This window comes from Cetorhinus maximus, chromosome 16 (genome assembly GCF_964194155.1).
Source record: "Cetorhinus maximus chromosome 16, sCetMax3.hap1.1, whole genome shotgun sequence".
Taxonomy (NCBI): domain Eukaryota; kingdom Metazoa; phylum Chordata; class Chondrichthyes; order Lamniformes; family Cetorhinidae; genus Cetorhinus; species Cetorhinus maximus.
The window spans coordinates 26,747,652-26,762,597 of NC_135894.1; the positions used below are offsets into that span (position 1 = coordinate 26,747,652).

The window sequence follows — 14,946 nt, forward strand, 5'->3', positions numbered from 1 at the left end:
TTTGGGGAGTCAGGAGGAGAGTTACTCGCCGCAGGATTCCCAACCTTTGACCTGCTCTTGTAGCCACAGTATTTATATGGCTGGTCCAGTTCAGTTTCTGGTCAATGGTAACCCCCCAGGATGCTGATTACAGCTGTCCCAAAGGCTGCCCTGTCCCCTGGAAAACTCAATTCACACCCAGACCCACTCACCCATCATACAAACCCTGTGCTCTCTGGACCCACACTGACCACAACATCTCACATGTCACCTGTGTTTAAACCCCTCCAGGGCCTTCCTCCCGTTCTCAGTAACCCCGCCTCCCAGTTGTGGGTCAGCGTTGGAGCTGCTGCTGGGGAGTGGGAGGTGGAGGTGGAGATGGCTCTCATGGGGCGGTGGGTTTTAAGTTGCGGATTTGGGGTGAAGATGTTTCCAGGCAACCCCCGATCCGCGGCCTGAAGAGCCAAACCCTGAACCCCAGGACCCTGGCTGAACCCGGGTGTAACAGGGGAGCCTAACCGGAAGACACTGCCGCACGGCCTGCTGGGATTTGTAGTTTCCGGGGACATTTCCCACAGTGCCTCGCGCTCTTGGAGCAATGCGCATGCGTGGAGCGTCCGACTGAGGTGAGCAGTGGAGGAGTGAATGATGGAGGTGGTGGAGAGGGAGCGAGGGCATGAGGCGGGCATGGAGGAGCGGATGGGGGTATCGCAGTGGTGGAGAGGTCGGTATCTGGGTTGGTGCTTAATTTGGGAAAGATTCTCTTTCCATGCAGGAAGCAGCCAATGTTATCTTCTGGCTGATCCCTCATTTACCCCATTAATTACCCCCCAGCCGATCCCTCATTTACCCCATTAATTACCCCCAGCTGATCCCTCATTTACCCCATTAATTACCCCCCAGCCGATCCCTCATTTACCCCATTAATTACCCCCCAGCCGATCCCTCATTTACCCCATTAATTACCCCCAGCTGATCCCTCATTTACCCCATTAATTACCCCCAGCCGATCCCTCATTTACCCCATTAATTACCCCCAGCCAATCCCTCACTAACCCCATTAATTACCTCCCAGCCGATCCCTCACTAACCCCATTAATTACCCCCCAGCCGATCCCTCATTTACCCCATTAATTACCCCCAGCCGATCCCTCATTTACCCCATTAATTACCCCCCAGCCGATCCCTCACTTACCACCCCCCAGCCGATCCCTCATTTACCCCATTAATTACCTCCCAGCCGATCCCTCATTTACCCCATTAATTACCCCCCAGCCGATCCCTCATTTACCCCATTAATTACCCCCACCCGATCCCTCATTTACCCCATTAATTACCCCCCAGCCGATCCCTCACTTACCACCCCCCAGCCGATCCCTCATTTACCCCATTAATTACCTCCCAGCCGATCCCTCATTTACCCCATTAATTACCCCCCAGCCGATCCCTCATTTACCCCATTAATTACCCCCCAGCCGATCCCTCATTTACCGCATTAATTACCCCAGACAATCCCTCATTTACCCCATTAATTACCCCGAGCCGATCCCTCATTTACCTCATTAATTACCCCCAGCCGACCCCTCGTTTACCCCATTAATTACCCCAGCCGATCCCTCGTTTGCCCCATTAATAACCTCCCAGCCGATCCCTCCTTTGCCCCATTAATTACCTCCCAGCTGATCCCTCGTTTGCCCCATTAATTACCCCCCAGCCGATCCTCCCTTTGCCCCATTAATTACCTCCCAGCCGATCCCTCCTTTGCCCCATTAATTACCTCCCAGCCGATCCCTCCTTTGCCCCATTAATTAACTCCCAGCCGATCCCTCCTTTGCCCATTAATTACCTCCCAGTCGATCCCTCGTTTGCCCCATTAATTACCCCCCAGCCGATCCCTCATTAATTACCTCCCAGCCGATCTCTCGTTTGCCCCATTAATTACCTCCCAGCCGATCCCTCGTTTACCCCATTAATTGCCCCCCAGCCGAACCCTCATTTACCCCATTAATTATCTCCCAGCTGATCCCTCGTTTGCCCCATTAGTTACCCCCTGGCTGACCCCTGATCCATTTTCTGATCTATATCAGAAGCATTTCAGCTAAATCTCAATAGGATCCTATAATAAAAACAGAAAATGCTGGAAATACTTAGCAGGTCTAACAGCATCTGTGGAGAGAAAAACAAACTCTTCAGAGTCATACAGACTCGAAACGTTAACTCTGCTTTTCTCTCCACAGATGCTGTTAGGCCAGCTGAGTTTTTCCAGCGTTTTCTATTTTTGTTTCAGATTTCCAGCATCCGCAATATTTTGCTTTTATGCTTTGGATCCTATAATAACTTCTTTACTGAAATTTTAACAAGCATTCAGTCAGTCCCTGTTATCCACAAGGTTTCTTACATCTCCACGGGACTCCTTGAGATTGGTTAGACAGGGTCTGACCCCCACATGGCAATGGCTCACTTTCTCTTCTGATTTGTCATTTGTTCCTCCCATACTTTACCGACTAGGGATGTCAGGCCCCTGTTTACAGATCACATTCCCTTTACTTTTCAGACTCCATCCCCATTTCTGAGTATTCCCTTATGATAGTTGCTAGCATCACTGAAAAGCTGGTAAAGGCAGAAACATTTGAAAAGTACTTGGGTATGCATTTGAAGCTCTGCAATCGATAAGGCTACGGACTAGAGCTGGAAAGTAGGAATAGGTCAGATGGCACCTTATCCGCCACTGCAGACATGATGGGCAAAATGGCCTCCTGTGCTGTAGTTTTCTGTGATGGCCAGGCTGTGCTCAACATGTGGATTGTGGGAGCATGTTGAAATCTTTAAATAATGCTCGATGATTTACTACATATTTACAATACACACAGATACTTTGCAACTGTTTGAGGAGTTCTAGAATCTTTCAGCACAGAAGGAGGCCATTCAGCTCATTGTGCCTGTGCTATCTAGTTACTCCCACTCCTCGCCTTTTTCCCCATCTCCATACAAATGTTTCTTTTTCAAATGTATATCTAGCTCTTTTTTGAAAGTTATTATTGAATCTGCTCCACCTCCTTCTCAGCCAGCTTATTCCAGATCCTCATAGCACACAACGTTCTTTTACACTATTAGTTCTAGTGTGTTCCGATGGCTACGAACAAACTCTTAAAAAAAAATGTCCCAAATTTGTGTTGTCAGCTGCTCTCAGCTTGACAGGAGCAAGGGTTCTACAGTTAGATTGTGCACACCAGACTTGTTATAGAGAGAGAACCATTTAGTGGGTTGTGATTGCTATTCAGTGATCTGCGCTGGAAAGTACACTCAGAGCATTGGCTGATTTAGTTACTATGTTTTGTAGGTGCCATTTAAAGATGGCTGTATAGTGAGACCAATCTGCGTAACTTCCACACTGACAAACCATCAGAGCTGTGAAACTCTATTCAAGAGGCGTTATAGAGCTCTGCGCAATCTATTGCCTTTGAATTTCAACTTTATTATTTAATCTCAAAAATGTCCTCCCTTTAAGTTGTCATTTCTTTAAAAATGACACATATCTTAGATCATGTACAAGTCAAATTTTGAAGCTTCCAAAATTCCTTTCAGAAATGGGCCTTGTCTTATACACTGAATATAAAATGTGTCAAGCTAAGCAGGAAAAAGAAATGTTAACACTCAGCCTCTTCTCCATTGGAAGGCACTGAAAAACTACACTGCTTACATGGGAAAATGACAAAGCAGAACTCTACTCTTTTGGGGGAGGGGGAATGGTCTTAATATTTTATCTGATAAATCCAGTTTGTACTGGTCCCTTTCAATAGACATTTCTGCAGAAGTAAAATAAAACTTAATAAACTACTTTGTGCCCATCTAACTGCACCCAGCAAAGGAAACGAGATATGTACCGAACATATACTAAATTCTATGGCAAAATTCCAGCTTTGCCCTCCCTCTCTATTGTTTGTAATCTACCAGTAGAAAAACAAAAGTGGACCATCAATCTGTTTTTGACTAATTGATGCACATGTAACTTCATAAAAGCTCATATTTCTACTTTCAAATGAAATCGCAATCAAAAATGTTCAGTTAACATTTAAAAAAATGTTCCTTTAGCTGTTCGGTAGTACAGAACTTGAATATTACTGAAAAAGAAACATGCTATCAAAGCTCTTTGTCGCGCACTCATCAGGGCAACACCTTGACCAATCAGAGTCAACCTGCCCGTTTGAATTTGAATAAAGCTGGACAGTTAACTGTTCCATGCTGTATTCTCCATGGCAACGTCTCCACTAATCAGTGTCCATTTGCCAAACAATCAGCACTATCTTCTCATGCAGTATAAATTGTTGTTCCCCTGTTACTGTTTCTTGCAAGCTGCCCTGATGAGTGCAAGCCGAAAAGCTTTGATAGCAAGTCTCTTTTTCAGCAATACTCAAATATTAATTTATTAATACGATTCAAAGACTCTCTTGTGCATCCATATCCAATTGCCTGTAAGACCTTTTTACTGTCCACCAGTGTTCATACCTCAAGTTTCAGCGAATAACAGGATCCCCACAAATCCACTGCAGGTTATGTCAGTCCCCAGAACCGATGTGCTAATATGTACACACGCCACCCTTGGAAAGTAGCTTTACAGTTCACATAAAATGGTAGGAAAAATGTTAATAACCATGCTGAAAAATATAATATATATTTTGTTGTAAATTCTCGACGTAGTGTCCATAAATGATTTTTAAAGTTGAAAATCATCTTTTTTTCATGTAACTAAAGTTTAGTGACATTTCCCCATGGTATGTTAGAATTCATACAGTCATACTGCATTTCAACAGTTTTTTAAAAAGATGCTTTCAAAACTGGTATAATCCAGGTAGACTGAAGAAATCTATTTGCAGAAAAGGGGGTGGGGGTGGGTGACGGTGGGGGTTGGGGCGGTCGACTTATACTTTGAGTATAGACCTAAACATAACAAGAATATGGGGTTGTCTTAAACGCTGGGTTGACTTATACAGCACAATCAAGAGTACAAGCATGCAAACAAAACACATCTTGCTGCGTGCCACTCAGCCTATTGCCTGCATGGTGCATTTTTTTTTTACAGTCCCTTCAATATCTTTTGCCTTCGTGATTTAAAAGGAAAGTGACTGTTTCTTAATCTTTTTTGTTTCACCCTTATAATTATTAACTTCTGTCTGGATAGCTCTTGGTCAATTGATACAGTCCCCAACAGTGTGCTTTCAGTTTTAATGAGGAGCAGTGGGAGGAGAAAGTCTGTGTAACATCTTCAAGAACAGTCTCTGCTGTGGAGGAGAGGGCTGCCTGACCAGAGGGCTCCAGGCCACCCAGGTTGCTATGCTGAGATATTTTAGCGGGGATGTGAGGAAAAACATTTTTACCCAGAGGGTGGTGATGGTCTGGAATGCGCTGCCTGGGAGGGTGGTGGAGGCGGGTTGCCTCACATCTTTTAAAAAGTACCTGGATGAGCATTTGGCACGTCATAACATTCAAGGCTATGGGCCAATTGCTGGTAAATGGGATTAGGTAGGTAGGTCAGGTGTTTCTCACGTGTCGGTGCAGATTCGATGGGCCGAAGGGCCTCTTCTGCACTGTGTGATTCTGTGCCTTTGCTGGTTGAGGAGGGGGTCTCACTCAAAATTCTGTGTTCGGGGAGAAAAAGGTTGAGTTTAAGAGTTTCCCCATTGCCCTATATTTTTCTGCCCTTCAAATATTTATCCAGTCCCCTGTTGAAAATTACTATTGAATTTGCTTCCACCATCCTTTCAGGGTTGTACTGTAGAACCATAGAAAAGTTACAGCACAAAAGGAGGCCATTCGGCCTATCTTGTCCATGCCAGCCCAAGGACACCCAGGTGCCCTTTCTAATCCCACCTTCCTGCACCCGGCCCATAGCCCTGCAGCTTACAGCACTTAAGGTGCAGATCCAGGTACTTTTTAAAAGTTTAGAGTTTCTGCCTCTACCACCAACTTGGGCAGCGAATTCCAGACACCCACTACCCTCTGTGTAAAAAAGTTCTTCCTCATGTTCCCCCTACACCTTCTGCCACTTATCTTGAATCTATGTCCCCTGGTTCTAGAATTCTCCACCAAGGGAAACAATTTTATTCTGTGCACTCTATCTATTCCCCTCATAATTTTGTACACCTCAATCAAGTCACCTCTCAGCCTTCTTTGTTCTAAGGAAAATAACCCCAACCTATCCAATCTCTCCTCGTAGCTACACTTTTCTAACCCTGGCAACATTCTTGTAAACCTCCTCTGCACTCTCTCCAGAGCTATTATGTCCTTCCTGTAATGTGGTGACCAGAACTGCACACAATACTCCAGTTGTGGCCTCACCAGTGTTTTATACAATTCCAACATTATATCCTTACTTTTATATTCTATACCTCTGCCAGTGAAGGAGAGCATTCCATATGCCTTCTTTACAACCTTGTATACTTGAACTGCTGCCTTCAGGGACCTGTGTACTTGTACGCCAAGATCTCTCACTTCATCTACCCCTCTTAGTATACTCCCTTTTATTGTGTAATCCCTGTAACTGTTTGACCTCCCTAAATGTATGACCTCACACTTCTCTATGTTAAAATCCATCTGCCACTTTACTGCCCACTCCACCAACCCATCTATATCGTTTTGGAGATTATGGCTATCCTCTACACTATCCACTACTCGGCCAATCTTTGTGTCATCTGTAAATTTCCCAATCGTGCCCCCCACGTTCACGTCCAGGTTCATATATAACATAAACAGCAAGGGTCCCAACACCGAGCCCTGTGGAACACCACTTGAGACAACTTTCTATTTGCAAGGGCATCCATCGACCATTACCCTTTGTTTCCTGTTACAAAGCCAACCTTTTATCCAGCTTGCCACATTACCCTGAATCCCATGGGCTTTTACTTTCCTGACCAATCTGCCATGTGGGACCTTGTCAAATGCCTTGCTAAAATCCATGTACAAAACATCCACTGCACTACCTTCATCAACCCTTCTTGTCACTCCCTCAAAGAATTCAATCAAATTTGTGAGGCAAGACCTTCCTTTAACAAATCCATGCTGACCATCCCTGACTAGTCAATGCCTTTCCACATGACAGTTAATCCTATCTCTCAGGATTGATTCTACTAATTTGCTCACCACCGATGTAAGACTAACTGGCCTAAAATTGTTTGGCATTTCATTTGATCCTTTTTTAAACAATGGAACTACATTTGCATTTCTCCAGTCCTCCGGTACCTCCCCTGTATCTAGTGAAGATTGGAAAATCATCCTCAGAGCATCTGATATCTACTCCCTGACTTCCTTTAGCAGCCTCGGAAACAATCTAACTGGCCCTGGTGACTTATCAACTTTCAAGGATTTCAACCCTTCGTGTACTTCCTCTCTCTTTATGACTATCCCGTCCAATATCTCAGTTTTCCTTCTAGACTACTATATCTACATCCTCCCTTTGTAAACATGGAGACAAAATATTCATTCAAAACCCTTCCCACAGCCCCTGCATTTGCACACAAGTTTCCATCTTCATCCCTGATAGGTCCTACTTTTTCCTTAACTAACCTTTTAGCATTAATGTATTGGTAAAACATCTTTGGGTTATCTTTAACTTTACTTGCTAATCTTTTTTCATGCCCTCTCTTTGATTTCCTTATTTCCTTTTTTACTTCATCCCTGCACTTCCTATATTAGTCTAGACTATCTGCAGTGCTTAGTTCTTTGTGCCTATCGTACGCTTTCTTTTTCTGTTTGATCTTCCCCTGTATTCCTTTAGATAACCAGGGGGGTCTAGATTTGGCAGTACCACTGTTATTTTTGTAGGGGACATGTCTACTTTGTACAATTGGGATCTCGCTTTTTAGTGCTTCCCACTGGTTTTCCACTGTTTTACCCTCCAGCAGTGCCCTTCAGTCCATCTCAGCCAAGTCCCTTCTCATTTCTGCAAAATTTGCTTTCCCCCAGTTCAAGACTTTTACTCCTGCCTTATCTCTGTCCTTTTCCATGGTAATACTAAATTTAACTGAGTTGTGATCACTGTCCCCAATATGGTTGCCAACTGTCACTTCACCCACTTGCCCTTCTTTGTTCCCCAAGACTAGGTCTAAAATTGCATCTCCTCTCGTTGGGTTTGTCACTAATTGGTTGAAAAAATTTTCCTGGACACACTGCATGAATTTTTCTTCCTCAGTGCCCCTTATATTGTTTGAATCCTAGTTGATATTAGGATAGTTGAAGTCTCCTACTATTATTGCCCTCTTGTTCTTACAAGCAGAAATATGCCTACATATTTGTTCTTCTATCTCCCTTTCACTATTTGGGGGTCTGTAGTATACTCCCAGTAGTGTGACTGCCCCTTTTTTATTTCTAAGCTCAATCCATAAAGCCTTGTTTGTTGACCCATTTAGTATATCATCCCTTCTCACAACTGGAATTGATTCTTTAACCATTAGTGCTACCCCCCCTCCTTTTTTACCTCCTACTCTATTGTGTCTGAAGACTCTATAACCAGGGATATTAAGCTGCCAGTTTTGTCCCTCCACTAGCCAGGTCTCCGTTATAGCAATGACATATGTAAAAAAAAAGACTCTTTGCCATTTCGGCTCTTTTGCCAATTATTTTAAAGCCATGTCCTTTGGTTACTCACACTCCTTTAAGTGGAAACAGTTTCTCCTTTCATGTCAAACCCCTCTTATTTTGAACATCTCTTAACTTTCTCTGCCCTAAGGAGAACGTTCCCAGCTCCTCCAGTCTCTCATCCCTCTAGTAAACCTCCTCTGCACCCTCTCTTACGGGTTTTCAAAACACTGCATGCCAAATGTCTGACAATATGGTGCTTGTGTTTAGCCCCATCTGACCTGTTGATTCTCACAACTCCACCAGATAACCACATCCTCCTCTGGTGAGCTTGAAGAAGGTGTTCAGATGATGAAACACGGACTCGATTGGTTCATTACCAACTTAATCCAGAGGCAGAGTTACCTCGGAAGGACCTGCAGACGTTTTTGCAGGCTGAAGCCAAATGTAGCAGCACGCAGACAGACTGCCAGGCTTTGGTCATCGTACCTCTCCAGAAATGTGCCAAATTCTATTTATAGGCAACAGTCAGAGAGGCACTGTCATTATTTTAGTGAACTACTTCAGCTGGAAGCTGTAAGGAGATACATCGAGGACTTAAAAGAAGAATACAAAGGAATTAGCAGCAGATTAAATAGCATCCATGAAGATGGAAAGTCATTGAGTAGACGTCACATTGAGCTGGCTCCACTTGCTCCGCTGTTGGAAGAGCTGCAGTCATCAGAAAAAGACTTGTTCGAGTTGGAATCAATGTACAACAGTAATCAAAGTTCCACTTTTTACATTTTGCCATGAAATCACATGTCCTTTGTTAGTCTTTGGCCTTTCATGTTACCGTTTAATGACCTCCGAGAAGCAATTGTTCCCTGTTTTAAGCCAACTTGTGTGAGAGTCCAAATCTGGAGGCCATGTATATAAGATAGTCACTGATAAATCCAATTGGGAATTTAGGTGAAACTACAGAGCATAGTGAGAATGTGGAACTCACTACCACATTGAGGCAAATGGCAGAGATGCAGTAAGAAACTAAATGAGGGGTAAAAGTCAAAGGGAAATGCAGATGGGGTGAAATGAACTAGGGTGGAAGGAGGCTCATGTGGAGCGTATACACCAGCATGGAGCAGGTGGGCTGAATGGCCTGGTTCTGTGCTGTGAATTCTATCAAAGTTTGTCAGATGGTAGCAGCATAGGGATGTTGATGCTCCAGGGTATAGCATGGATAATGGGTTAGTTGAAATCCAGATTCACTCACTTCCTGATCCCAACAAGAGCTCTCCAGGAGAAGTAGAGCAAAAGCCAATGGAGGGGGAAGCTAGGACAAAACTGACAATCGCTCTGGCCACAATCTTCATTTATTTCTAAATTCTGAGTGATAACGGTGATGCCGACACTGGGTTCAAACAGTGTAAAGTAACTCCATTCCCCAGCAGAGAAGTAGGATATCAGAGCTGGCAAATGCAACAACTGTCTGCTGATTGAACCCAATTTCAGCATCAATAATCTTTGTTGGGTAAAGTGTCTGTTTTGTGCAGTGTTTGATTCCTCAATAACATGGCATACCCTCACTTCAGAAGTGCGAGTGTGGCATTTAATTTCCCACAACCGTAAGACATAGAAGCAGAAGTAGGCCATTTGTCCTCTTGAGTCTGCTTCGCCATTCAATGAGATCATGGCTGATCGAATAATCCTCAATTCCACTTTCCTGCCTTTTGCCCATACTGATTAAAAATCTGTCTATATCCATAAGACATACGAGCAGAAATTAGGCCATTCAGCCCATCGAGTCTGCTCCGCCATTCTATCATGGCTGATAAGTTTCTCAACCCCATTCTCCCGCCTTCTCCCCGTAACCCTTGATCCCCCTACCAATCAAGAACCTATCTATCTCGGTCATACCTATCTATATCAGCCTTGCATATACTTAATGACGCAGCCTCTACAGCCCTCTGTGGTAAAGAATTCCACAGATTCACTACCCTCTTAGAGAAGAAATTCCTCCTCATCTCTGTCTTTAATGGGTGACCCCTTACTCTGAGATTATACCCTCTGGTCCTAGACTCTCCCACAAGGGGAAATAACCTCTCAGCATCTACCCTGTCAAGCCCCCTAATAATCTTATATGTTTCAATAAGGTCGTCTCTCATTCTTCTAAACTCCAAAGACTACAGGCCCAATCTACTCAACCTCTTCTCATAAGAAAATCCCTCCATACCTGGGATCAACCTAGTGAACCTTCTCTGGACTGCCTCCAATGCCAGTATATCTTTCCTTAGATAAGGGGATCAAAACTGTTCACAGTATTCTAGGTGTGGTCTAACTAGTGCCTTGTATAGTTTTAGCAAAACTTCCCTAATTTTATACTCCATTCCTTTTAAAATAAAGGCCAACATTCCATTTGCCTTCCCTAATACCTGTGAACTTGTATGCTAGCTTTTTGTGATTCATGCACGAGGACCCCCAAATCCCTCTGTACTGAAGCTTTCTGCAGTCTTTCTCCATTTAAATAATATTCAACTCTTCTATTCTTCCTGCCAAAGTGCATAACCTCACATTTTCCCACATTATATTCCAGCTGCCAAGCTTTTGTCCACTCACTTAACCTGTCTGTATCCCCATATAGACTCTTTGTGTCATCCTCACCACTTGCCTTCCCACCTATTTTTGTGTCATCTGCAAACTTGGCGATAGTACGTTCACTTTTCTCATCCAAGTCAATGATATATTATAAATAATTGTGGCCCCAGTGCTGATCCCTGTGGCACTCCACTAATTACAGGGTGCCATCCTGAAAATACCCCCCTTATCTCAACTCTCTGTGTTCCATTAGTTAGCCAATCATCTATCCATGCTAATATACTACCCCCAACACCATGGGCTCTTATCTTATTAAGTATCCTTATGTACGGTACCTTATTGAACGCCTTTTGGAAATCCAAATATATTACATTTACTGGTTTGCCTTTATCTATCCTGCTTGTTACCTCCGCAAAGAACTCTAATAAATTTGTCAGGCATGATTTCCCCTTCATGAAGCCATGCTGACTATGTTTGATTATATTCTGTATTTCTAAATGCTTAGCTATTACATTCTTTATAATAGACTCTTAACATTTTCCCAATGACAGATGTTAAGCTAACTGGCCAATAGCTACCTGTTTTTTGTCTCCCTCCCTTTTCGAGTAAGAGTATTACATTGGCAGTTTTCCAATCCTCTGGTACTTTTCCAGAATCTAAGGATTCTTGGAAGATTACTAGAACTGCATCAACTACCTCTGTAGCTAATATCCTGAGATGCATCAGGTCGAGGGGTCTTATCGGCCTTAGCCCCATTAGTTTTCCTAGTACTTTTTCTCTAGTGATAGTTACTATATTTATTTTCTCCCCCATTTTTGTCCCTTGATTATTTCATATTTTTGGAATGCTATTAGTATCTTCTACTGTGAAGACTGATGCAAAGTATTTATTTAACTCCTCTGCCATTTCCTGGTTTCCCATTATTATTTCGCCAGCCTTATTCTCTAAGGGGTTTATGTTCACTTTGGCCTCTCTCTTCCTTTTTATATATTTAAACAAGCGCATACTTTTTATATTACTTGCTAGTTTACCCTCAAAGTTTATTTTCTCCCTCTTTATTTTTTCAGTCATCTTCAGCTGGTTGTTAAAACTTTCCCAATCCCCTGGCTTGCCACTAATCTTTACCACATTGTATGTTTTTTTTCTTTCAATTTGATACTATCCTTAACTTCCTTGGTTAACCATGGTTGGTTTATCCCCTTCCTAGAATCGTTCCTCACTGGGATATATTTTTGTTGTGAGTCATGAACTATTTTCTTAAACATCTGCCATTGTTCATCAACTGTCTTTTCTACTAAACTCCTTTCCCAGTCCGCTCCAGCCAACTCTGTCCTCATTCCTTTGTAATTGCCCTTATTTAAGTTTAGCACAGTTGTTTCTGACCCTAGTTTCTCACTCTCAAACTGAATGCTAAATTCTACCATATTATGGTCACTGTTTCTTGGGGATCTTTTAATCTGAGATTGTTTGTTAAACCTGCCTCGTTACACATTACCAGGCCCAAAATGGCCTGATCCCTGGTTGGATCCACAATATATTGTTCTAGAAAACTGCCCCAAATACAGTCTATGAATTCTTGCTTGTGGCTACCTCTGCCAATTTGACTTTCCCAATCTACATGGAGATTAAGGTCACCCATGATTAATGCACTGCCTTTTTTACATGCCCTCATTATCTCTTGATTTATTCTCTGTCCTACAGTATAGCTACTGTAAGGGGGCCAATAGACTACTCCCACTGGTGTCTTCTTCGCCTTGTTATTTCTTACCTCCATCTATATGGATTCTACATCTTCCCCTCCAAGATCATTTCTTGCTATCGTAGTTATTCCATCTCGTACTAACAAAGCTACCCCACCACCCTTTCCTTCTTGCCTGTCCTTTCAAAAAGTCACATACGCCTGAATATTCAGTTCCCAGCTTTGATCTCCGTGTCTCCGTAATGGCTATAAGATCATACCCATTAGCCTCTATTTATGCCGTTAATTCATTAATTTCTTTCCGAATACTACGTGCCTTTAAGTACAGAGCCATTAATTTTGCCTTTTTACCATTTTTTCCCCCTTTGACCCTGTTTGCTGCTTTTTTATGTTTGTACACGCTGTCTCTTCCTGTCACACTCTGGGTATCATCACCTAAAAAGCTATCTTTCCATACCCTTTTGCTTTGTAAGCCTACGTATCCCTTCTCCAGAAACCTCCCCACTTTATTTAGTTAAAAGCCCTCTCAACAGCCCTAGTTATTCGATTCACCAGGACACTGGTCCCAGCATGGTTCAAGTGAAGCCCATCCCACCGGAATAGCTCCCTTCTACCCCAGTACTAGTGCCAGTGCCCCATGAACTAAAACCCATTCCTCCCACATCAATCTTTGAGCCATGTATTTAACCCCTTGACTTTATTTACCCTATTATGCCAGTGGCTCAGGTAGTAATCCCGAGATTATTACCTTGGAGGTTCTGGTTTTTAATTTAGCTCCTAACTGTTCAAATTCTTTCAACAGGACTTCCTTCCTAATCCTATCAATGTCGTTGGTACCAATTTGGACGATGACAACTGGATCCCTCCTCTCCCACTCCAAGTCCCTCTCCAGCCCTGAGGAGATGTCCTTAACCCTGGCACCGGGCAGGTAACACAGCCTTCGGTACTCACGTTCATGGCTGCAGAGATCAGTATCTATCCCCCTAATTATACTGTCCCCTACCACTACTACGTTCCTATTTCCTCCCCCCACTTGAATGACTCTCTGTACCACGGTGCCATAGTCAGTTCGCTCATCCTTCCTGCAGTCCCTGCTGTCGTCCACACGGCTTGCAAGAACCTCATAACCGTTGGACAATTGCAGGGGTCACAGCTCCTGAATGCTGCCGCCTGGGTCCACATACCTGCCTCACCTGCAGTTACACTCTCCTGTCCCTGATCACAGACCAAATTTTAATTTCCTAATCTGAATGGTGTGACTGCCTCCTGGAGCAAAGTGTCCAGGTAACTTCCTTCTCCATGATGTGGCGCAATGTCTGCAGCTCAGACTCCAGTTCCTCACCTCGGATCCAAAAACATAGAAACTAGGAGCAGGATTAGGCCATTCGGCCCTTCGAGTCTGCTCCGCCATTCAATATGATCATGGCTGATCCTCTATCTCAACGCCATATTCTCACTGTCTCTCCATACCCCTTGATGCCCCTAATATCCAACAATTTATCAATTTCTTTCTTGAATATACTCAGTGACCCGGCCTCCACAGCCTTCTGTGGTAGAGAATTCCACAGGTTGACCACCCGCTGAGTGAAGAAATTTTTCCTCATCTCCTGTCCTAAATGGCCTGCCCCGAACCCTGAGATTGTGGCCTCTGGTTCTAGACTCTCCAACCAGGGGAAACATCCTCCTTGCATCTAATCTGTCTAGCCCTGTTAGAATTTTATATTTCAATCAGATCCCCTCTCATTCTTCTAAACTCTAGTGAATACAGGTCCAGTCAAACCAATCTCTCCTTCTATGACAGTCCTGCCATCCCCGGTATCAGCCTAGTGAACCTTCGCTGCACTCCCTCTATGGCAAGTATATCCTTTCTTAGGTAGGGAGACCAAAACTGCACGAAATACTCCAGGTGTGGTCTCACCAAGGCCTTGTATAACTGCAGTAAGACATCCCTACTTCTGAACTCAAATCCTCTTGCAATGAAGGCCAACATACCATTTGCCTTCCTAATTACTTGTTGCACCTGCCTGTTTACTTTCATTGACTGGTATACAAGGACATCCACATTTCCCAATATATCACCATTTAAATAATACTCTGCCTTTCTGTTTTTCCCACCGAAGTGT

General features: G+C 43.5%; 1 protein-coding gene across 2 annotated transcripts in view; it reads left to right on the plus strand.

Moving 5' to 3' along the window:
- The first annotated feature begins 583 nt into the window (after positions 1 to 583).
- The window catches only part of mtrf1 (mitochondrial translational release factor 1), a 43,417-nt gene continuing 29,054 nt past the window's right edge, over positions 584 to 14,946 (plus strand). The window contains exons 1-2 of one of the 2 annotated variants that reach the window (XM_078559541.1): positions 584 to 703; positions 8,857 to 9,310. In XM_078559541.1, the coding sequence (XP_078415667.1) occupies positions 656 to 703; positions 8,857 to 9,310 (502 nt within the window). In that variant the 5' untranslated portion in view covers positions 584 to 655. Of the gene's footprint in view, positions 704 to 8,856; positions 9,311 to 14,946 lie in introns of those variants that run through there. The other variant, XM_078559542.1, reaches the window with a different exon arrangement.